At 30.8% G+C, this 25,288-nt stretch overlaps 1 protein-coding gene across 10 annotated transcripts in view; it reads right to left on the bottom strand.

Moving 5' to 3' along the window:
- Rps6ka6 (ribosomal protein S6 kinase A6) overlaps positions 1 to 25,288 on the bottom strand; it is a 146,462-nt gene that overhangs the window by 41,542 nt on the left and 79,632 nt on the right. For all 10 annotated transcript variants that reach the window (XM_078034587.1, XM_078034591.1, XM_040282679.2 and 7 more), the window contains 5 exons: positions 23,354 to 23,413; positions 12,792 to 12,908; positions 7,798 to 7,879; positions 7,106 to 7,186; positions 5,470 to 5,549 (listed from right to left, as the gene is read on the bottom strand). In XM_078034587.1, coding sequence (XP_077890713.1) covers positions 5,470 to 5,549; positions 7,106 to 7,186; positions 7,798 to 7,879; positions 12,792 to 12,908; positions 23,354 to 23,413 — 420 coding nt within the window. The remainder of the gene's footprint in view (positions 1 to 5,469; positions 5,550 to 7,105; positions 7,187 to 7,797; positions 7,880 to 12,791; positions 12,909 to 23,353; positions 23,414 to 25,288) is intronic.

The following is a 25,288-nucleotide window of genomic DNA, read 5'->3' as shown; positions in this document are numbered from 1 at the left end:
GCATATAGAAGTGAAGATATTACTCTGAACCAGGAAAAAAAAAACAAGGATTATAAGGATCGATCCATGGAACTCACACTAGGCCAGTAATAGTTCCCATTTCCTCCAACCAGAGCAGAAAAACCTCATACATAAAGTATCAGAGTAATCAGAAGGGTTTTACTTCAATAGTAGAGAAAAGTTAACTCCTGGCCAAATGCTATTCTGGACCAGTTTAATAACCAGTAAGACCTGAAGATAATACTACTTTGACATCTTGAAAAAAAATAAACTCAATTAATATCCAGATATTCATTACCTTACAAGGTACATTTCACAGTGTTTGAAATCTAGTAAGAAACTCCAATCATATATCAGAGGAAAATACCTGAGTCCATGAAAAGAATACCTTTAAAGGATTATGAGAATCTACCAAGCTCACAAAGGACCAGAATAACTCCAGTTCTCAACAGTCAGAATACAATACCTCACAATTTGAAGTATATTGGTTAAAGCATTATGAAGAGTCTTGCTTCAATAGTGGGGAAAAATAACCCTAATCAAAATGCTGTCCTAGTCCCATATAACAAAGCTTAAAATCAAGACCCAGTGCTGTGGGTGTAAACCAGTGGTACAGAGCTTGTCTAGCAAGTGTGAGACCCTGGATTCAATACCTAGTACTTGAAAAACAAACAAAACCATAACAAAAACAAAAAAAGATGATAAAAGTACTTCAAGAACAGACAAAGTATTTTCAACTTTGTTTTCAACAACTTCAGTTAAGAACAAAGCTATATATCATATCATTTATAGGAAAACAAAAGTATATAGCATGCAAAATATTATATTCACAATGTCTACCATCCAATAAAATGATTATGCAAGTATGCTGCCATTAAAACATGACAGAAGTCATGGAAAATACTTGCACAAATGGGGATGGCTGTATTCCAATTAAAATTTATCCATAAGGAAAAAAATCTGGTCATATTCAGCCTAAAGACCATAGTTTCCTGACCCTAAGTTAAAAATTCATATTATAAGCACTAAATAAACTATTAAAATAATAACCAAAATGCTGCAGTTAATATTGATAAGAAAACAGCAGTTATTAAAAAATAAAATAGTACAAAAATTATTTAAAAGAAAAAAAACAAAGAATAAATGAGACTTAAAAGAGTATAAGCAGCAACTGATAGATTTAACCCCAAACATTTCAATGACCATATGAAATGTAACATATTTAAAATCCCAGTTAAAGATATTTCAGATTGGATAAAAAGCCAGGAAACTTTATGCTTCCTTAAATACCACACATTAAAATATGAAGATACAAATGGGTAAAAAAATTAAAATTTGGAAAATGATAAATACTAAACCAATACTAATAGTTTTTTAAGCACCTAGAGTACTTTGATATTAACATCAAAGTGGATTTCAAAGTAAAAAAAATGAAAAAGTAAGTCAACATAATGATAAAAGAGTCAATTCATCAAGAAGAAATAATGTTCATAAAGGTTTATGAACCTGCCAGGTGCAGTGGAGCACACCTGTAATCCCAGCAACTCAAGAGGTTGAGGCAGGAAAATTTCAAGTTCAAAGCCAGCTTGAGCAACGGTGAGGTGCAGAGGAACTCAGTGAGACCCTGTCTCTAAATGAAATACAAAATAGGGCTGGGGATGTGGCTCAGTGGTTGAGCCCCTGTTTCAATTCCCAGTATGGGGGGGGGAGACAGGGACAGATTTATGAACCTAGTGACAGAACTGCAGAAATAAATGAAACAAAATTTGATAGAATTTAGTAACAATATAGTAGACCAAATACCACTATTAACAAATTTGACCTAGCTGACATTTATAGAACATTCTACCACCCAATAACAGAACAAATATTCTTCTCAAAGGCACATAGAATATTTACTGAGACACTGTATTCTGAAGCATACAGTTTATTCTGAAGCATAAAGCAACTATAAATTTAAGAGAATTCAAGTCATAAAAATGTTTTATGACTATGGTGACATTAAATTAGAAATCAATATTAGCAAGATATTTAGAAAAGGAACAAATATTTGTAAAATAAATAATGTTTCTAAATACCCAATAATTTACGGAAATAAAGGAAAATTAAAAGTATATTGAAAAATGAGCAGGGGACTGCCACATACAAAATTGTGAGAATGACATTAAAGCAGTAATTAGAAGGAAATTTGTACCAATACCCACAATAGAAAAGATGAAAGTCTTTGAATGAATAACTTAATATTCCATCTTAAAAAATAGAAAAAAGAAAAGCTAATGAAACACAAAGCAAGCAGTAATAAAGGCTAAAGCAGAAAAAAAAATGAAATGGGGAATGGAAATACAATAGAGGAAAAAAATAAATAAAACCAAAATCTGGTTCTTTTAGGAGAAAAATAAAATTGATAATCTCCTGACAGGACAAAAAAAGAGAAGACATTTATCAACATTAAGAATAAGAGCAGTGATACCATCAACAACTCCATAGTTATAAAATAAAAATTACAAGGGAATATTATGAGCAACTTTATGCCTATAAATTTGGTAACACCAAGGGATAAATTCCTGAAAGACACAGATTAGCAAAGCTCACTAAAAAACAAAGAATACCTTAAGTCTACATGTAAATTGAATTTTTTGTTAAACATCATTGTAAACAAAACCCCCAGGCTCTGATGGCTTCTCTGGTGAATTACATCAATCATATAAGAACCATTATCACTGAATCTACATAAACTCTTCCTAAACTCTTGAATAGGAAAAGAACAGGAAAAAAATCCTACCCAACTTATCTTATGATGAAAGAATTACTGTGCTACCATAAATAGAAAATAATATAAAAATATTAGTCAAATATTCATCATGAAAATATATGCAAAAGTTAAACTTTTAGCAAATAGTATCCAACAATATCAAAAAGTATACTGCATCATGATGAAATGGGGCTCATATACAAATGCAAGGTTGGTTCAACATCTGAAAATCACTTACTGTAATTCACCACATCAAAAGACTAAAGATGAAAAAACAAAATCAACTCAATAAAATGGAAAAAAATATTTCACAAAACATAATATCCATTAAAAAACTCTTTACAAAGCAGTAAGAAAAAGAAAAACATCTAAAAATACCAATGTTTGACTTAATGGTTTATGGTGAAATTCTGCTTCCCCCTAAGATCAGAACCAAGGCAAGAATGTTTGCTCCCACCAGTCCTATTAGACTGGAGGTTAAAGGCAATGTAGCAAAGACAAAAGAAATAAATGATGTTCATAATCGAAAAGAAGAAGTAAAACTACTTGGTCACAGAAAACAAATACAATGTCCTTGAAATCTTTTTTTTTAAAGTTTTAGAAGTAACAATTATGTTGAGCTACATAAAGGCATACAAACTGAACATAAGAGGAATAAGTATTTCCATCCAATTTAAAATTAAGAAATCTGTTTTATTGATTTCTTATTGATAAAATTTATTGACTTCTTAGCATTAAAATAGGAACCACTTAGAGATAAATTTGACAAAAGATGTGTAAGCCTTATATACTGAAAAAAAAAGACATAACTGAGAGAAAATAAATAACTGGTAAATAAATGGAGAGAGAAATCATGTTTATGGATTGAAAGACTAAATATTGTTAAAATGTCAATTAAATGCAAAGTGACCTATAGATTCAATGTAATCCCAATCAAATCCTAAATCAAAACCTTTCTAAAAGGTTTCTTTTAGAAAGAGAAAAGTTAATCTCAAAATTAATATGAAAATTTAAATGAACCAGAAGAGCCAAAACAACTTTTCAAAAGAAAAACAAAGCTCAAGAATTATACTACCTTACTTCAAGATATATTATAAAGGTACAGTAGTCAAGACAGTGTGGAATTGTCATAAAGACAGATGAATCAACAGAATAGAGTATCCAGAAATAGTCCTTCATATATATGATCCTTTGGTTTTCAAATAAAATAAAAAATAATTCAATGAAAAAAGGACAGTATTTTCCAATGATGAAGCTAGAAAAACTGGATATTCACATAAAAGACTTCAATACATACCTAAAACCATATATTAAAATGAGATTAAAATAGATCAGAAATCTAAATGTAAAACCTGAACTACAAAACCTCTATAATATATAGGAGAAAAATCTTTACCTGCGATGAGGCAAATATTCCTTAAACAGGATATTATAAACACAATTTATTAATGCAAAAACTATAGTAAGACTTCATAAGAATTGCTAAGAACTTCTGTTTGGCAAGTGGTACCATTAAGATATTGAAAAGACAAACTATGAACTAGAAGAAAATCTGCAACAAACATATGATCAAGGAATGTGATCTGAATATATAAGGAAATTTTAAAACACAGTAAGAAAAGAAACCAGTTAAAATGGGGAAAAGGGTTAAACACATTTTATCAAAGAAGACTGACAGAAAATAGGTACAGGAAAAGATGCTCACATCATTTGTCATTAAGTGTGATGAAATTTATAACTACAATGAGGTACAGATTCATGAGAATTATCAGATGTCCCAACTTATAAAAGACTGACCATACCAACGTTACTAATGATATGAAGCAACTAAAACTCTTATATGCTGCTGGTGGGAATGTAAGTATATAACCACTTTGGAAAACAGTTTGTCAGTATCTTTAAAAGCTATAATATCCACCTCCCATATGACATGGCCATTATATTCCTAGGCATTTACTCATGAGAAATGAAACGAATCACTTGTGCATGAATGTTTACAGCAGCTTTATTGGTAATATCCCAAAACTGCAACAACTCAAACATCCATCAACAGGTGACTAGATAAACAAATCATGGCGTATCCATAAAATGGGCAATGTTACTCAGTAATAAAAATGAACTGCTGATACATACAACAATGAAGGATGAATCAAAATAATTATGATCAGTTAAGCAAGACTAAAATTGATATATATTGCATAATTCAATTTATATAACCTCCTAGAAGATACAAACCACATAATGACAAGAAGCAGATTCAGTAGGTTAGGGTAGGAATAAGGCATTACAAAGGCACATAAGAAAACTTTTGGAGATGATGAATATGCTACTTATTTGATTTTAATTATAGTGTCAAAATTTATCAAATTGTATATTTAAGATGTATAGTTAATTGTATGTCAATTATACTTCAATAAAGCTATATTAATGAACACATTAAAAACTAACCTGAAAGGCATTTAGGTATCTTGAGGAGCCAAAGTTCTAGGCTTGATCCTACCTCTTCAATCAGTTACTCATATGTGTTTTGTGTTTAAAAGTATAATGAGTAGTAGACCAAGATGATTTAAATGACATACAGACAGAAAATGCCATTGACTATCACATCACTAAATGTTAAGTAATGAAACAATAATTACCAATTGAATTTCTATAGGAAAATATGAGTTTTCTTAATTTTTGTTTCTATAAAACAGTAAAAATTTATACATACTCACCTCTTTGGATAATCTTGTAAAGACATCTCCTCCCCTGAGAAAATCCAATATTAAATACAGCTTCCCTTCAGTCTGAAAAGCTAATTATAAATCATAATGTAGTAACAGTATAATCTAAAAGGCTTAAAAGCTTAATATACTTTTAAGTTAATATGTCTGTTTAGAATCTTATCCCTAAACACTATAAAGCAATTAAATATTTACTCACATGATTCATTGTTGGATAACATCTCAAAATTAAATGCATTACTTAATCCAGTGTTAAAATAGCTATGAATTCCTTTTCAGAACATAATCAACTTTGCCTGTGGCTTTACACCTTTACACCGAAACTTCTATCACCACTGTTTCTCTGATTTTTTGTAGTATGTTGTTCTACTAGTCTGAACTTTGCCCCCAACCATCTATTGAAAATCAATTAATTCCATAAAGCTCAACAAAAATGATACCTCCTTCATTAATCCTTCCATGATTTCTTCCTTTTCTTACTTTCCTATAGCATCCTTAATCCCATCCACATGAAAATTATTTGCTAATACTCTTGATATCTCATCATACTTTATGTATGCCTCTTTTATGATACTTATTTCATTTTGATTTATAATTTTTTTTCATTTGCATGTCTATGTTCTCTATAGAGTATAAATTTCTTGAGGTCCAAGACTTTAATTTCATAATCACTGCATTTAGTACCATGTTTTGCATAAATAGATGCTTAATGATTAATGACATACTGGAGATTAAAAGTCCTCAGATAATGCTATTTATATTCTATTAGGATAACAAAGAGTGAACGAATAATGGATGAACATTTTTTTGTAGGTTTCTTAAAATACAACTGGGTAGGGCTGGGGCTGTAGCTCAGTGGTGAAGCACTTGCCTAGCATGCGTGAGGCACTGGGTTCCATCCTCAGCACCACAAAAAATAATAAATACAGATACTGTGTGTTCATCTACAACTAAATATAAAATATTTACCAGTAAAAATTTTAATGTAATATTTGTATAAATTACTATAAGTATAAAAAATAGCTGCTCCTAATTTTTTAAATGTAGAAAAATGACAGTGACACAGTAAACTGTATCAGTAGTTTAATTTTATCTTTTAGTTCCCCCGAGAAACCATACTCTCATCCATAACTTAACCCTGGAGCCATGATTCAAATTCAGAAATACCTGACTCCAAAGCTCCTGTTTTTTTCTATGATACTCAATATTTTAAATGATAATTTGTTACTTCTATGTATAAAAAATAGTTCAAATAGACTAATGTAACTACATGGTCCTCTTGAACAAAACCAGGAAATAATTAATATTGTTATTATGAACAAATACCCGAATATTTTACATAAATTATCACAGTAGTATATTGCCTAAGATCACTGGAGGTGCAGCCTAGTATAGAAATATTTCTAGACAAGTAAGTAGAAGACAATATCTTGTTACTTTGGAAAAATTAACAAACATAGACAATAAAAAAAATAAAAATAAAAGTTACATGTTTATACTCATTTCAGATAAATACATTTTACATAGTTGAATACAATAATATGCTTGAAGTATTTGTTTCTTATTATTTTATTGTGTAAAAGGGAATCTTCATTTTCTAATTCTCTAAATAATAAGGATTACATACCATAGTGCAGTTTGACAATAAATGGATGATTTACTTCCACCAGTATATCCCTCTCCATCTTTGTCCGAACTCGGTCTCGAACTAAAAATTACAGGACAGTAGACTATATTAAACTTGTTGATAATTTCAAAAATGATCTAATCAATGATTTACCAATCAAGAATACAAAAAATATATAACTTCATAGGTGCCTAAATTTACAGTATATATATTCCTAGATAATAATGACCATATTCTCAGAACATCAACACATTCAATATATATCTAGAGATAGGTTACAATGGCATAAATCAATATTTGCCTATTATGTATTTCTTGTGTATTAGCCTTTATTGTGCAAATGGTATATCATTTAAAACTGAGCTTATTGCTATTTCTATCACAGCCTAGAAGATAGTATAAAGTTTATGTGGGTGATTGTGCTTTCTTAATATGTAACACCAACACAGATATTACAGGGAAAAAAATCAATGAAAGAAAAGAGTATATCTTGATAAAATTAAATTAAATATGTCACATTTCTAAGCATGAAATATTTACCCAGATATACTATCTTTAATCACTTACTTGCTGGTTAGAAAACTTAACAATTATTAATGTTAAGAAGAAACTACATCTACTCACATTATACATGCAATATATATCATATTTTTTAAACAAACTGTGTTTTAATAAATTTTCTAATTTTCTACCTTTTAAAGAAGCTTTTTTTAACACCTTCATTGCATAGAGCTGCCCAGCATCAGGTCCAGTCTTCTTTCTAACCAGAAACACCTAATAGGAGAATTTTTTAAAAAGTGAAATTCAAGTCATTGTTTGTGTGTGTGTGTATTTTTTTTTTAAGGTTGATGGACAAGTACTATCACTTAGACAAGAGCAAGAAGTTCTGGTATGCTATTGCAGTCAAGTAACTATAGATTAAAAAAAAATACGTTTCAAAAAAATACGTTTCAAAAAGCTAGAAAAATGAAGACATAGTTGGCTACCCATAAACTCACTAGCACATCTTTATTCTTTAATTTTCTCTAATGTTATAAAGATAGACCTTTCCCATAAGTATAGTGTAATTTATATTTTTAGTTAATATACTCTCTAATTCTGCATCACTGAGTAAAATCACACTATGCATAATACCACTTTAGAAATGAAAATTTTAAAAGGAGATGACACGGTAATATACTTTGAGAAGTTTGTGATGTAAGAAATTAAAAAAAAAAAACAATAAATGACTAATTTGAGGTGGAAACCTCCTTCTAAGACCCAAGTCCATTTCCATGTCCTTAAAGCACAAACAAATCTTATTACCGTGAATTTAATACCTCCATTTCTATTCCCTTATTGGTCTATTTTAGAAGTTACCAGGCATTTTATTTTGTAGAAAGAAATCAGAGGCAATGCTTATCTTCTGTCTGCCACATGAAAGAATCAAGGTGGCACATTATCTCAATAAACAAGTGAATGTTAACTCTTTAATATTACTAGAAAACTTAAGTATATACTATATATTGAAATTAAGAATATGATTCATTAAAAGCTAGATTTTGACAAGGCTTCAGTTATGAAGAGAAATACCAAAGGATTATAATTTTATAAGAATTATTTATTATAAAATATTTATTTCCTTTTTAATTAAATAGTAATTATTGTTCTCCAATTCAACTTGCTACACAAATCCTAATAAGTTCTAATCAAGTGTTGTTACTTTAATTTAAAATACAACTACATAACACAAACTTATTCACCTAAAATTGCAGATGGGAGAGCTGTTAATTATTTAATTTTCGTGTTTTCTCTTCCCAAAGTACAACTCAAAACCCTTAATTCCACATCATCTATGTGATAATTATATTTCAGCAAAATGGGTAGAAACCTTAATTCAAAATCTATGACATGGCATTGGCACCATTTAATAGTAATCAGTTTTCAAGTATAAATGGTAATACATTAAAAATTGGCTACTTCAGCTTACAGCTCAAAAAATTGCACAAATGTTCTGCTTTAAGACATCTATTGTATTTCAGGATGCAGTTAAATGGTTTTATGTGTACTTCCTATTTCATCATAGAATATTAAAAATAAGAGTATTTGAAGATTGATTTTTCATAAAATTTTAATAAACTGTTTTAATAAATTGTTAATCTCTCATCATGGACATCCTTATGAGTGGGGCAGTAAGAAATACAATGATTACTGGTACTATTTGGACTCCCTACATTTATTGTGCCAATGTGCCAGCAGTTGTACAATTAATATCTTAGAATTACTATAAAATTGCTTTGACCTGTGCATTTCCTGAAAGGGTCTTGGGGATGTCCAGGTATACACAAACTATACATGAGAAATACTGTTCAAGAACACAGTCCTTAGTGGAATTGCAAAGAACAGAGTATACAGGGTGAGAAGAGGGAATAAGGAAGAACGGAATAGTGTAGGCTTTCACAAATACACTGTCATACACAGCAGCCATTTTTTTTCCTAGCTCTTCTAACCTTCCTTAGAATCCCAATATGTCACATAATAGAAGTCATCATTCACAAACTAAGTAACCATTTGTTCATTTCCTGATCTGCCTTTTTTCAGCACAAGACATCATATCTCTCTGTCCTTTTTCACAAACATAGAGGTATTTCTGTGGCTCCCAACATTGTATCTAAAACCAAATCTATCCAAACAGGAGACAATCCTTTCCAGTTACACTAAAATAATAATAGGAAATTGCCCAGAAAGGAAATGAGTAATTCCAATATATTTTTTCTGTCAATCACATGGAATTTTATATTTTCCATTAAGAAGTAAGCAATTAGCATTGATTCAGATGAACTGGAAAGTCACACATATTTAAATGCTGATTACAGAGAAAAGACCAACTGTAGGATATTTTAAAATATAAGAATATATTTTTAAATAATTACTTGACAGTTATTCAGTTATTTAATGGCACAAGAGTTCAATTTTTTAAAATTCACTTTAAGTCTTACAAGTTAAAGGCTTTATTATCACAAAAGTAAAAACATTCTTTTTTATAATTCATGCATGTATGATTTATATAAATATGATTTGTTATATGATGTATACATAAGTCCAATCTCATAATTTCAACTATGTTTTATGTCTGAATTTGATATAATAATTTAAGTTGTTAGATATTCTATATTTTAAACTGTGCTATTGATCATTAATAGCATAATACTATATATGCTTAGTAAGGAATTTTGTAACTTTCGTAATGATAAAGCTTGTTTTTTATTAAAGAATAAATTTAATTGACTTTATTAGGATTCCCTCCCATTAAGTATACTATGAAGACATTCAATATCATAAGAATTTACATGAACTAAAAATTCCATTTATTAACTTTTAAGTGCGAACTTTACAAAAAAATTAAATAAAACTCTGCAGTCTCAAGGTTTCTTGGAATTGCTCCTACCCTTATCTGATTCACAACCTTTTCCAAATTTCTGAGTAGGTTCGGCATATAACAAGTCATACCCACACAATGCCTACACAAATGATATATAATACTAATAAGAAAGTACATTCACATCTTAAGAAGGAAAAAAAATAATATTTCTTTGGTTTGGTTAATGAACTGCATAAACATCACTATTCCATATTTTAGTGTTAGGAATCTAAAAAAAAAAATTAGCATTGTCCTTGTTGAACCAAAGTTCTTACACAAATATGAGTGTTCTGTGAAATTAGGACTACACTGACAACTCACCATCATGTTGCTATATTGATTGTGAAGATATGACTGAAAAAAGTTCAATAAGTTATACTATCATCTTTATGAAGATCCATGAGAAAAAATTTTCTAGTCTTTTTAATCTGTTTCTACCTGAAAGATATTATCAATAATCACACATTAGAATATATCAGCTTCCCTATACTGGCTGCCAGAAAACTGAAGTCTTAATTTTTGGCCCATTTTTAGAAGTCTTATAGGACCTTATATCAAATATTTGTGAAAAACAAGATGAATTCCTTGCTTCATCTAATCTTTCCTGCTCTGATATTTCTGCTTCCATCTACTTTGCCAAATAATTCCATTTTATTTAATATTCATCTATTAATGCATTAAATACTTTCAATAAGACTGGGACTAAATAAATGCATATATGAATAAATATATCAAATAAGAAAACAATTAATTTTAATGGTTTGAATGTTTGCCTGGTGAGATTTTTAAGTCAAATACTTATATATTTGGTATATAAAAGAAATTCATCTCTGTTCTTCTGAAATTAAAATCATAAAATAGCTAAAAATTTAAAAATAGAGAAAGAAATACTCCCAGAATCATTCAAATAAAGATATTTAGAATGCACATGTCTACTCTACAGGCCAATTTGAAAACCACCTGTCTACCACCACTAATAGCCCTTTTTAGTTTTTCTCTCCCTGGAACCCTGCCTTATCTGGTGTCTTCAGATATCTCTTTTTACCAATTTACTGCCAAGCCATAATTCATCTCATTTTGTTCTTTGTGTGGCCTGAAAATGTTTCTATATATTTCACATATTATATTCTACAGTGCAGATACATTAAGTTACTTTAAGACAATTAATGTCTCCAATATATTCACCAATACTATTCATACAACTGTTGTGCACATACAAAATACTCAATAAATGTCTTTCTTTAAAAATGTTCCAGAGCAATATAACTAATCACTGCTCAGTTGCCTTCCTTTTTCCCTTTGAAACTACCTCAACTAGTAAAAAATTAGTTTCTACTTAACTTTCCTCCTCCTTAAATTATGGTTGTTGCTGTTTTACTAAAGGCTGTTACTTGTTGCACATATGCAATAATCATGTCTCAGATGTTATATGTACAAAGGTCAGGAACCAGACCCACATATTATTTTTTCCAAGAAAACATGGTATCAAACATTTAATAAACAATCCTAATAATAAGTGTATGAGTAATTTTTTCAAATTTTTGCTTTCTTAAATTTTCAATTCTTTATAGGCAGGAATTTCACATAATACCTATCAGCCAGTACCTACCCTTGTTCTACAATATACATCCATGATCTACTTCACTTTAACAGATGATAGATGAACCTACAAATTCACACATGAACTAAAATATAAATTCTAACTTCAAGGATAGACCTAATGTACATGTAATCACCATCACACAGCAAGTTGTGTTTGTAACATCATAAACAGGGAGACAAGGAATACTAGTATCCATAAAAATCTAACTACCTTGATTTAGGCACTTTAAAAAGTGCATGCTGCATTTTTTCATAAAGAAATCAGTAATCCCAGGGGATTCGAAAATCTTATTACACAGAAGTATAAGAAAATATATATAATAGAACAACAGAAACAAAATTAATAAAACTGGAGTTACCTATGTGTTTTTCCATTTTTATTGGTTCTTTGTAATTATATATACCATCAGGATTAATTTTGACATGATTTATAAAGGCAGGTGTGCATATTTTGAGAAGTTTATTTATATTCATGTATATACTTTTTTACTAAATGTTTACAAGAAAAACAAATGTAGAAGGCTGGGGCTGTAGCTCAGTGGCAGAGCATTTGCATACCATGTGTGAGGCAATGGGTTTGATCCTCAGCATTGCATAAAAAATATACAAATAAAATAAAGGCATTCTCTCTGTTTACAACTATCAAAACATTAAAAACCAGAAATGTAGAAAATTATTAATTACCTTTCCAAATGATCCCTGACCAAGAACCTTGAGCAACTCAAATTGTGCAGGATCTGCTTTCTCATAACCTTCCTTAACATGGTGAATGATAGGGATTTCTTTAACCACACCTTCATCCTGTAAAATATAAATTCAAATAATACTCAAATATAGTTATAACATCTTGTGATTATCTTTTTAGGAAAGAAATCATATAATTTCCACCTCTCTAGATCTATCACATAGTTTTACAGGCTACTGATATGCCCATTTAACTGTTTTCTAACTTAACAAACAGATACACCACAACCATCTTCCCTACCATATATTTTCCTGTAAATGGAAGCAAAATATAAAAATAAAATAAAATCTCTGCTTCAGTTTCCAAATAGAAAACAATAAATGAAAGTATTAACAACTAACCTTCTTAATACCCTCACTGTAGTGTGACTTATGAAGCAGAGGAATTTTACATAAAATCTTGTAAATTGTGAAGCATGGCAAAAAATATACACTTCAAGAGTTATTTTCAATACTGTTTTACTATACCCATTTTAATATTTTTAATACCTTTATTTATTTAATTAATTTATCTTTTTTATGTAGTGCTGAGGATCAAACTCAGGGCCTTGCACATGTTAAGCAAGCACTATACCGCTGAGCCACAACCCCAGCCCACTGCCATTGGAATATTTAAGTGTACAATTAGACACATCAATGCAAAAGAAACTGGCATAAACAAAAGAAATTTTGATAACCTAAACAAATGTTTCCAGGCTATGGCCCTAGTATTATTAAATATTTGAATACAAATTACATGCCAGATTTTCTATCATCTGGCCAGGCAGAAAGGAAGCCACTCAGGAAATATTTGAACCCTATGATATAGGGCTCCACTCAGCTGTGATGACTACACTCAAATGAGTTTTGATTCTAATCCCTAAAGAACACATAGTTTCTAGGGGAAAAAAAACTCAGCCACTTTACTTAGCACAAAATAACACATCTGGAAGGATCTGGAAGAGATCTTATCCAACCCTTTTGTACAGAGTTTTTCGCATGAACAGTTAATCACAATGTCTAGAAGTTTTGAAAGTTTTCCATTATACCATATTAATTCTGGTTTGGATGGTAAAAATGGTCTTGATCAATTTACCCTTAAATTGATTGACCAATTAATGATGGCCGTAGCCAAAGTGAACAAGGGTATGGTCCCAAATTAGACAGGCTTCATGGCAGCTTAAATAACTTTCATGTTACATAGGTAATCAAACACTCACTCTATTAAGAGAAGTGCACAAACAGAGAAATTTTAGTTTTAGGTATTAGGAACCATTAATAAATGAGTCAGAAAAAAAATACTAACTGACTCACAAAGTATGTCAATGGATGTTTCTTACACATCAAAGTAACATTTAACCAGACAGTTTTAAGTATTCAGTGATTTATAAATTTTTTCTAAAAATAAGGGCTGAGGATGTGGCTTAATGGTAGAGCATTTGCCTAAGTATGAAGCCATGGGTTCAATTTCTAGTGTTCACCAAAAGATACATAAATCTACTGAGTCTGCTTTACCATTTGAACAGGTCCTTTCTTTTTACAGTGGAGAATTTTTTTTTAAATGTAAAAGTACATGCTCTGCAGCTGACATTTTGGGAATGTATTAAATTATGGTGTATTTGTATGGATCTTTACAATATATACACACCAAAAACAACAAGAGATTACATGTTTTATTAATATTATGAATGATTTCACTACATAGTATGCCTATATTAGTGGTCTTCAAAGTATGAAAGTTTCTGGAAGTTTCCTCCTGTGGGAAGAACATTAGAAGAGACAACAGACTTTCTTTTGCTCCTAGCTCTGCCATGCACAAACTAAGCACCTTTAACCACATCACAAACTGTACTCTACTTCAGTATTTTCAGATGACAAAGGGATCTTGTTAGGTGGGTGTCTAGGCCTGGCTTCCATATTGAACACAATATACTGTTTTCATGATTAAGAAGGCACTTCAAGTACTTTGCATGTTTAAGATCATTATAATAAGCATGGATCATGATAACATCAGGTTTTTTAAGAAGTGCTCTAAGTGTGGAAACAACTATATGCTAATTAGGTTCACCAAATCTAAACAAGTCTTCCAAATAAAAATGTTTATTCAACATCCCTTCCTCCCATTATTAAAATCCACACATACCCATCCTTTAAAACTGCAATATGTCTTTTGATTTTCAACAGAAGTACCCTAAAAGCTCCAAACAGGAAAATGCTAGTAGATAAGAAAAAACACTCTTCCTAGCAGGCAGCTATCCTATAATAATGTTATAATGTGTTCTAATATCTTGTCTTTCTTTCCCACTGGACTGTTAGTTTCTTCAATGCAGCTATTACCACATTCATCTCTGTACTCCTAACACTTAGTACAATACTTGTTTGATCTTATGGGAGCAGAAAGCTAAACATTTTTATAAGAACAGAGGGAAGAAAAACATACTTTTAAAAAGAAAAACAGCTCTTACCAAACATATGAAAAAAGGTAATTCTGTTCGGTAACAGAGTAATTTGTTTCACTATATTAAGCATTATTTCACTATACATATTGAAATATTTTGTATGCTTAAATGCATACAATAAAACAAATTACTTTAAAATGTAAAATTAACCAATAAGAAAAATCTAAATTATTTTAAATAGTTAAAAAATTATTGGTAGATATTGTACAAAACAGTGGGTTTCATTGTAGTATATTCACATGTGCATATAACATAATTTGATCAATTTCAATCCCTAATATTTCCCCTTGTCCTTCCCTCTTCTAAGCCCCTGACCCCTCCTCTATCCTAATGGTCTCCTTCTATTTTCATGAAATCTTTTTCTCCTTTTTTTCCCCTCTAACTTCCACATATGAGAAAAAATATATATATAGTGCTCTCTTTCCCAGTATGGCTTAAATGGATAAAACTGGAGATCATTAAGCTAAATACTTTCTAAAAAGCAGAATATATATATATATATATATATATATATATATATATATATATATATATATATATATATCCAGAATTTATTTTTACTATACAAAGGAAGCAGGAAAACAAGAATTTCATTCTGGGTAATGGAACTCTGTGAATTTTGAATATCATTAACCTTCTGTTAAGCAATATTTATAAATTTAATAAAATGAGCATTTTCCCCTTAATATGTGGATGATGTTAACAAACTTTGGCCATTATTCATAATTAGTACATTTATTACACTGTACTGTATTCAACACAAATGAAAGGCATAATAACCCATAACCTGTATTTTTAAAAGCTGATATTAATTTAATACTTACCATTTGCCTTTTTAACAAATACAATTGTCCACAGGCAGCTGAAAACTACACATTATATCACTAAATTATGGCAGGTTTGCCTTTAAGTAGATAGTCTTTATATTATAGTTTGTCTTTAAGTAGATAGTAGTATATAATGACCTATGTACACATAAGAATCACCTACAGAAGAAAAATGCATTCAATACACTTGTTTGGATCACAGTTTGAGAGATTATGGTTCAGGAAAACTAGGGTAGGTAAGGCATGTGTACTTTTAAATCTCACCAGATTATTTTGATACTTGGCTAGAATCTAGGTGCTTCTAATATGGGTAGCTAAAGTTTTATATATATATTTGTATATATATCTATATTTGTATATATATATAACTTTATACTGAAGAAAGACACAAAATACATATACAGATATGCATGCACATACGTATATGTAAGTGTTTATAGCTACTTATTACAGAGCTGTTTTAATCATTTGTATTCCACTTTTTTTTTTTACTGTCAAAGTAACTGATGCCCTCCTGTGTCACCATTTCCAACATTGTTTTTTCTTATTTCCTCAGTTTCCAGCCATATTCCTAACTATTGCTGAACATGTTGCAGCATGTCCAAGTTCATTGTTTACTATTATAATTTTGTTTTATTTTCTCTGAAACTCCCCCTTTGCTCTCTACCTCTCTACCTTTATTCAGGTTCTGCACCATTCCAAAAGCTTAAGAGTAGCAACAATCTAGCTTTATATAAGGTAGTAGTTTACTTCTGAGTCTTCTGTTTTTTCCTAAGGGTAAATAATGCTCAAGAAAGTTCTTTATCCTTGTATAATAAATTTGTGGTATATCATCTTATATCCCCATGTATATACTCTTTTAAATTATACATATACTCAAATAATCGACAACATTCATTAAGCAATATTCTTTATCAGACACTGCTACACACTGGGGATACAGAGGTAAAATGCTTAGACAGAGGAGTCTGTCAGAACCATATCCTTAAAGAAACAAAAACCCACAAGCATGTTATGGGCTGAATCAGGTCCCCTGAAAATTGACATATTAAAGTCCTAACACCTAGTACCTTAGACTATGACCATATTTAGGGGCCTTTAAAGACGCAATTCAGGCAATATGATGTCATAAATGGTGGTGCTTAAACTAATAAGACTGCTATCCTTCTAAGAAGAGGAAATTAAGACACATACACACTGAAGAAAGATCATATAAAGGCACACAGTGAAAGGACAAGTTAAAGAGAGAGCCTCAGATAATCCAACCCGGCTAGCATCTTGATCTCAGACTTAATATTGACTCCAGAATTGTGACAAAATACATTTTCGTTGATTAAGCCATTCAATCTATAGTACTTTGTAAGGGTAACCCTAGCAAACTCATAAATAGTATCTAATCTTAGTGGATCTATGAAAATAAAGCTGCTACTAGGAAATGGAGATTCAGAAACTACCAAACAAAAGACTACTACTCTATTCGCATTAAATGATAAATCTAAGTCAGGAATGACTATAAGTTAGGTTAGTTCTTCCAAGCTTGAAGTAATTGTTTAGGAAAAAAATGCCATTTCCACCACAAGAGAAACAGAATGATCAGACCTCTATAATTTTTGATCATTTTTTTAAAATTCAGGTGGAGAACAATGCTGTAACACTGAAAAAACATAATGATAAAGTAAAAAATTAACTGCCAAATACACTATTGCTCTGTTCATTTGAAAATTGATTCCTTTAGGGAAAACAAGTCACTTGTTAAAGAGAAAGAGAAAGAGCTGATGACAACCTATTAATAATGTACTATACCTGAATCACAACAGTTTCACAGAATTATGGAATTAACCTCCAAAAAACAAGTCAAAAGAGAGAAGAGAAAATGGGGGGAGAAAGAAACAGAGAGATTTTTAAAGTTTAAATGTTATGTTTTATATAATAATAAAATATTTATCTGTAGAAAATTTTGATTTATGTGTAGACTGTGACCTTTGGTAAAAAAAAATTTAAAAGATCATACTGAGATTCTAAGAAGCATTTAGTTATGGATTTGTTAAAACATGTGGAGACTCAGAAAAGCAGCTTGATGTATCCTTCTCATGCAGAAAAAAAAAATTAAGGGCCAGTGAAAACCAAGCCAAATAACAACATACTTTGAAAGAAGACTTAAGGTAATTACTATGTAAATGTCCAATGCTACTAGGTTGAACTAAATATATAAAAATAATACACATATTGGAAAGTAATTGTATAAAATGTAGCTTTGCAAAATTTTGTATTAAAGAATGGAAAGCAAAGAAGGGTGGCAAACTAATTTCTACTTGGGAAGGTTTATTTTTCTTATAAGTTCTTTAGTTTCTTAATCAATAAAATGGAAATAATATCTGCTCTATTTATTTCAAATCTGTTATATGAGGATCAACTGAGAACTTTGAACAGCTATTTAAAAACTGAAGCTACTGAACTTATTTATAATATTTATCTTTATGTACTTCATTGGGCAGCATTAACTCTACCTTATAGTCACTGCCAATCATTTTTAGTTAAACAAAATAAATACTCATCAGTGAATTTTGCATTTTGTAGTACAGGGTTCTAAATTTTAAAGAAAGAGAAATGAATAGAAAACAAATACAAGCATTGCAACAGAAAAAATATTGAAGAATTCCAAGGCTACAGTGCCCATCAGAATGGAAAGGCAAATACAAGAAGAAAAATCTATAATATAGGAAAAGGTTCAAGCCCATACTTGAAATACTATCTTCTTAATACCCCACATGAGTTTAACTAAGTAAAACCAACTTGTAGAAGATCATTTTAAAAATTTTAAAATGTATTTCTTTCAGATATATATAAGACCAGGATACACCCTGACATAATCACAAAAGCATGGAACACCACTGGCTCCATTTCATTCATCAGTACCCCCCCCCAATTCCCACTCCCAGCTTATCTCCCTCTATTGCACTAATCTTTTTTAAAACCCTTTACAGTTTACTTTTTTGTTGTTTATTTAATCAGTGTCTTGTGGATATACTCAATGCCAGGACCCACCATTCCACATCTATGTATACACATACAAAAGTTTGGTCAGACTCATTCCACTGTTCTGTTTTTCCACCCCTTCTTTGTCTTCCTCAATCCTTTCATCTTCTCTAATGATCTTCCCTCTATTTTGATGAAATTTCCTCTCCCTTTTTTCCCATTACTTTTTTATTCCCCTCCATTATTTTTGATTAACTTCTGCATATCACATAAAATATTCAACCTTTGACTTTGTGAGACTGGAGTATTTCCCTTAGCATGACAGCCTCTAGATCCATCCATTTACTGGCAAATGCCATATAAGGCCATTCTTTTTTATGGCAGAGAATACTCCATTGTATGTGTATGTGTGTGTGTGTCACATTTTCCTTGTCTATTCATCTGCTGAAGTGTACTTCAGTTTGTTTCATAGCTTGGCTGTTGTGAATTGTGCTGCTATAAACACTGATGGGGAACATCACTGTAGTATTCTCATTTTAAATTTTTTGGATATATAGCAAGGAGTGGGATAACTGGGTCATATGATGGTTCCATTCTTAGTTTTTTGAAGAATTTTCATACTGCTGTATTTTTTGTAATCCTTATAAGGGGCATATATCAAGAATGGCATATGCCTGTAATCCCAATTACTCAGGAGGATTCCAAGTTCAAGGCCAGCCTTGAAAACACAGCAAGACTCAAAATAAATAATAAAAAGGGCTAGGGATCTAGCTCAGTTGCAAAGAACCCCTGGATTCAATAGCACTGCCAAATAATAATAATAATTATTATTAATAATAATGATAATAAATTTTTTAAATTAAAATATAGTCCTTAAAATATTAGGAAATTAGTTATTTTACTATAAATTTTCAGTTAAAGGTAACATTTGTATTTCTGGGTAGTAAAATATAAATAAATTAAGAGACTAAACATCTTGCTGACCTTGCACTAATGGAGTAAAAAAAAAAAGTAACCAAAAAAAATAAATAACCATTAATTTAATCTCCCTTGGAAATCCTAAGGTATTGATAGAATCAAAAAATATGTCTATTATTTCAAGGCAAAATAATTTGGTACCAGGGATTGAACCCAGTGGTGCTTATCCACTGAGCCACATTCCCAACTCTTTTAGAACTTATTTTGAGACAGGGTCTTGCTAACTTGCTTAGTGCCTTGCTAAGTTGCTGAGGCTGGCTTGAATTCGTGATCCACTTGTCTCGGCCTCCCAAGACACTGGGATTACAGGCATGTGCCCAGATCCGTAAAGCTTTAAATGTAAATATAATTGGATCATAAATTATCAAATGTAAGAGACAGATATACTTATTGTGAAAACATATAAGAAATTAACTCATATCAGCCATCTTATATTAAAAGAGATGAATGGTAACATACTTTTTCTAAACTTGATATTATTAGGAGACTAGGTGGTAAAATTTTATATCAGATATCTTTTATCTGTGACCTGTTACTTCTTTCCCAATGTGAAGGTTGTTTTGAAAAATAGAAAATGGCTCATGTTAGAAATATATGGAAATTATAATTGGCATATATTTCAGCTTTGCTGATCATATGCTAAATATAAATATGGAACCCAGGAAACATCTGATTTAATTTTACTTGTTTTAACTGAAAAAAATTGACCAAATGACTATGAAAGTCTACGGTAACACAAGTTGAAATGGAGTAGATTAGTTGTCTAAATCAGTCAATCAGAAAGCAGCATCAAGTCACACAGGTAAAACATAAAATTCAACTAGTGTATCTATTTATTTTTCAATGCTGGGGATTGAATCCAGAACCTCATGCATGCAATGCCCCTTCTCTACCACCAAGCTACATTACCAGTTCCTAATGTTCAAATCTAAAGATCACTGTTTAAACCACGTGTAACACAGAGTAGTTTTTACAATCCTATACTATTTTACAACAAGAACAAAAAAAGCCAACAAAAACAAACAGTTATGACCATCACATTGGAATAAGCAATGACAACCAAAAAATCTTATAAATGAAAACAATTTTTAAAGGCATAAATTTATTCTGAGTCTGGTGATGCACACCTATAATCCCGGTGGCTAGGAACTGAAATAGGAGGATCACCAGGTTCAAAGCCAGCCTCAGCAACTTAGCAAGACCCTGTCTCAAAAAGTAAAAATAAAAAAGAGCTTGGATGGTGGAAAATATACATGTATACAAAATACATGTATGAAGATGTTAAAAAAAAGAGCTTGGAATGTGGCTCAGTGGTTAAGTGTACATGGGTTCTATTTCTGGTACCAAAAAAGGAAAAAAAGGATAAATTTAAATGGTTAGTGTTTATCACTCATATAGTTTTACTGATAAAAACTGTTAACACAAAACCATCACACACCAAAAGTATTTCTTTTTAAGTCCAGCCATGAACTAATCAAATTCCTGAAAGTGTTTCTAATACTATTCTCTAAAACTTGGAAATTTACCTTCTTGCTATTTAAATTGATGGCATGCAATAAATCATATTAGCATCTAACAATATATATTTTTACTGTCTTTTCAATAAAATGTGTATTTCCTAATTTTAAGCGAAAATTAGAAAGGTGAATATATGAGTCAATCTACATTAATGGTTATGACTTTGACTTCCCATATAAAGATACATACATATATACATACACAAAGTGCATGCACGAGCACACATACACACACACACACACACACACACACACACACACTCTTTTTATCTTCCTGTGGTATAGCGCAAGTTGTTTCTTCATTAATTTATTAATGCTAAAATATAGTAAGGCACTCTTTTCTAATATTTTTAGTTGCAGAGAGACAAAATACCTTTGTTTATTTAGTTTTTCTATGTGGTACTGGGGATCAAACCCAGTGCCTCATGTGTGCTACGCAAGCACTCCACTGCTGAGCCACAACTCCAGCCCCTAAATCAGTCTTTTCTAGTGCTTTTGTAGCTTTTTAAACTCCTTTTATAAAGTAGCAACATAAATATTTCTATACCTCATAGCCCATATGATCTGTATATAAATATTTAGATGATTTTGCTAAGAGCTAATATTTGATTATACTAAAAATTAAAGTGTTATTAAGTAAAATGCAAAAGCTAAAATGACAACATTATACTGCTTGTCAATTGAAAGTGTTTCATGATCACAGTTTACAGAGATAGTTACATACAATATTTCAAAGGAGAGTGTTGAACAAACTCAACTGCTGGCTTCTCTGTGAGATAAATTAACTTAAAGACACATTTTACAAGGGAAAAAGAAATAGAAGTTAATTTTATACACAACTAAAATGAGAAAACAGTGGTATTCCCCTTAGTTCTTGGAGTGTACACAACATATAGCTAAACTAAGAGGAAGCATACTGTATCATACGTCTTGATTCTATTACTTACTAATTTTATCCTGTAGTATAAATCACAATCTCTCCAAATATCAATATACTAATCTATGCAATGAAAATATTACAAAATACTATTTTCAAGGCTCATTCCAACTTAAAAAATCTATGTGAAAATATCTACAGAAATGACAACCATAAAAATTACAGCATAAATAGAAATGCCTACGTTAGTCAGAACTAATTAGCTAGTCTTTAAAATAGTAACTTCTGAAATAATTTAAATTTAATTCTCTCTGACATCCAGAAAATGGATCTTAAATTACTTCAGACTATTCTTATAGTTTAATATTTCCAAATAACAGCTCTTTTCTACCCTGATATTAAAGATAATCTTATTCAGTTTATTTCAGATAATTCTATATTTAGTAATACAGTTACTTATGTACTGTCAATTAAATCTTTCACCTATTACACTTAAAGTGGGACCTTATGACATGTAACTTTTTTCAAAAAAATTGTTTATTAAAAACATTTCAGTCACAAAAATTTCTGATGGAAAAATCTGTCTTATACTTTAACTGCAGTTGATTATTAATAATTGCATTTACTTATTAAAAACTTACCTGAGGGCTGGGGTTGTGGCTCAGTGGTAGAATGCTTGCCCAGCCTGTGTGAGGTGCTGGATTCAATCCTCAGCACCACATAAAAATAATAAAATAAAAGTTTTGTGTCCAACTACAACTAAAATAAATATATTAAAAAACTTACCTGAATAACTATCATTAACTGATAGGACCCTTTTTTCCTTTCCCATTATTCTCTTTCTTTATATGCTAAAAATATTGCTTAATAAATCAACATGATTACTTACAAGGCAAGAATCTGCTTCTCCCTCTTCCATTGGCTCATCAACCATTTTAAGACCATTTACCTGAAAAACATCATTCAAAAATTGATAGTCAGGAATATTAAACCAAGAGTAATAACTAAGAGATATATAACCCTAGGCATTTCCCTTCCCAATCTACTAAGGCCCGCACTTACTGAAAAACAGGAGGACCAAGGACACATAGGCGGTACTTAGAAAAGAAAAACTACTAATATGGTTCCCAGATTGACCTTAAGAATCCTTGATTTTTCAGAGCTTTATGTTTCATTTCATATTGTTTAGGACTTTGCTAGGACATATGATCATACACTAAGTACATTAATTATGTATTTTCATTAAGATTGTCCTAAAGAAAATGTCTATGACATAAAAAAGTGTCATAGAAGAAATCTACCTTGGATATGTTCAAGAAAATTAGAATGGAAATAATTTTACATAATTAAACTGTTATAAATTCCACTCCATCAGGTGAATTCTATTTAAACACATAAACTACTACACAGAAGAAAAAATATACTACAGAAAATAGATATAAATGGCCATGAAAAGAAATTATTTCAACATACACATCTCAGTATATAATTAAACATATTCTTCAACCACTAATTAAGGGAAAAGTAAATATAAACAACTTAGATAAAGGGTCTACAAACTATGATCCATAGGCCAAATCTGACCTGCTGTCTGTTTCTGTATTAAATGTTCCTGGAGCACAGCCACACCCAATTGTTTCTAAACAGCAAAACTGAACAGTTGTGACAGAGATCCTATGCCTACAAGGCCTAGGATTATTATTTGACCATTTATGAAAAAAATCTGCCAATCACAGACATAAGATGTTTGAAACAGCAAAATGGTCTGGGGATAAAAAGGAATCTTATCATTGTCCACTTCAAAGAGTCCAATAAAAAGTAGAAAAAATGAAGTAAATTAAACAGAGCTACTGGTGAGAGTCAAATGGAATAAGCCCACAACACCTATCTCTCCCCTGATTATACCTAAAACTCTAGGCATAAAACAAAAGGAAACTACCTAAGGACTCTACAAATAAGCAATAGAATTGGAAAAAAAGATCAAAATTTGAAAAATAACTGATGAGTTCCCTGACTTTATTTTTCACCTTTATCCCCCTGAAATTACCCAAGGACAGGCTAAGCCATGGATCTCTACTGCACATGAACAACATTTCCCAGAGAAATCCTACTTTGTAGACAGAGAACCAGGGGAAAAAATGCACTTCTGAGGTGTTGAACATAAGGAGAAGCTAAGAATTTCCCATGACAGTCTTCTTTTCAACTCCCATTCCTAATCTAAGGTAAACTCCATTAAAAAGAGAACCTGTCTCTCTGACGAGAGGAAACAGGAAAAGAGGATTCTATAATAGGAAAGGCATGGAAGTAATCCCTGTTAGTTTTTTCACTATCTTCTTCACGTCATTCCAAGGGCAGAAAGACTAAGACTTTGAGACAAACTCATATTGCTTTCCAGAAGAACAGCATCAGGGCCTCTGAGAAACAAATAATTTGAAAGAAATAATGGGAAAAACAGAATGGCAGAAAGATATCTCCTAATTATTTGTATGAATTAATACATGTGAGGTTCAACAACAAAATGCATGTACAGCAAATACAACCAAAGAATACAAAAAAAAAAAAAGATTTGAAAACTGACCTGCACTATAAACCATTGCTCAAGTTTTAGACCAAAAGTGAATTAGGAAGTGCACTCAGTAGCAAATGCACAATAATACCCAAATGCTCTGAAAACTAAATTAACATTGTAATAATTATCCAAAGAGGGGAAGACAGAACTTAGGAGTATGAACCAAACAAGGTAGTTTTCTTGATGAAAGAAACAAACACCAATGGATCAATTCCAAGATGCCTCTCATAGTCAAATATCTGTCAAGGATTTTAG

Source organism: Ictidomys tridecemlineatus, chromosome X (assembly GCF_052094955.1).
Source record: "Ictidomys tridecemlineatus isolate mIctTri1 chromosome X, mIctTri1.hap1, whole genome shotgun sequence".
In the NCBI taxonomy this organism is placed as follows: Eukaryota; Metazoa; Chordata; class Mammalia; order Rodentia; family Sciuridae; genus Ictidomys; species Ictidomys tridecemlineatus.
This window is presented reverse-complemented; position numbering and strand designations above follow the sequence as displayed.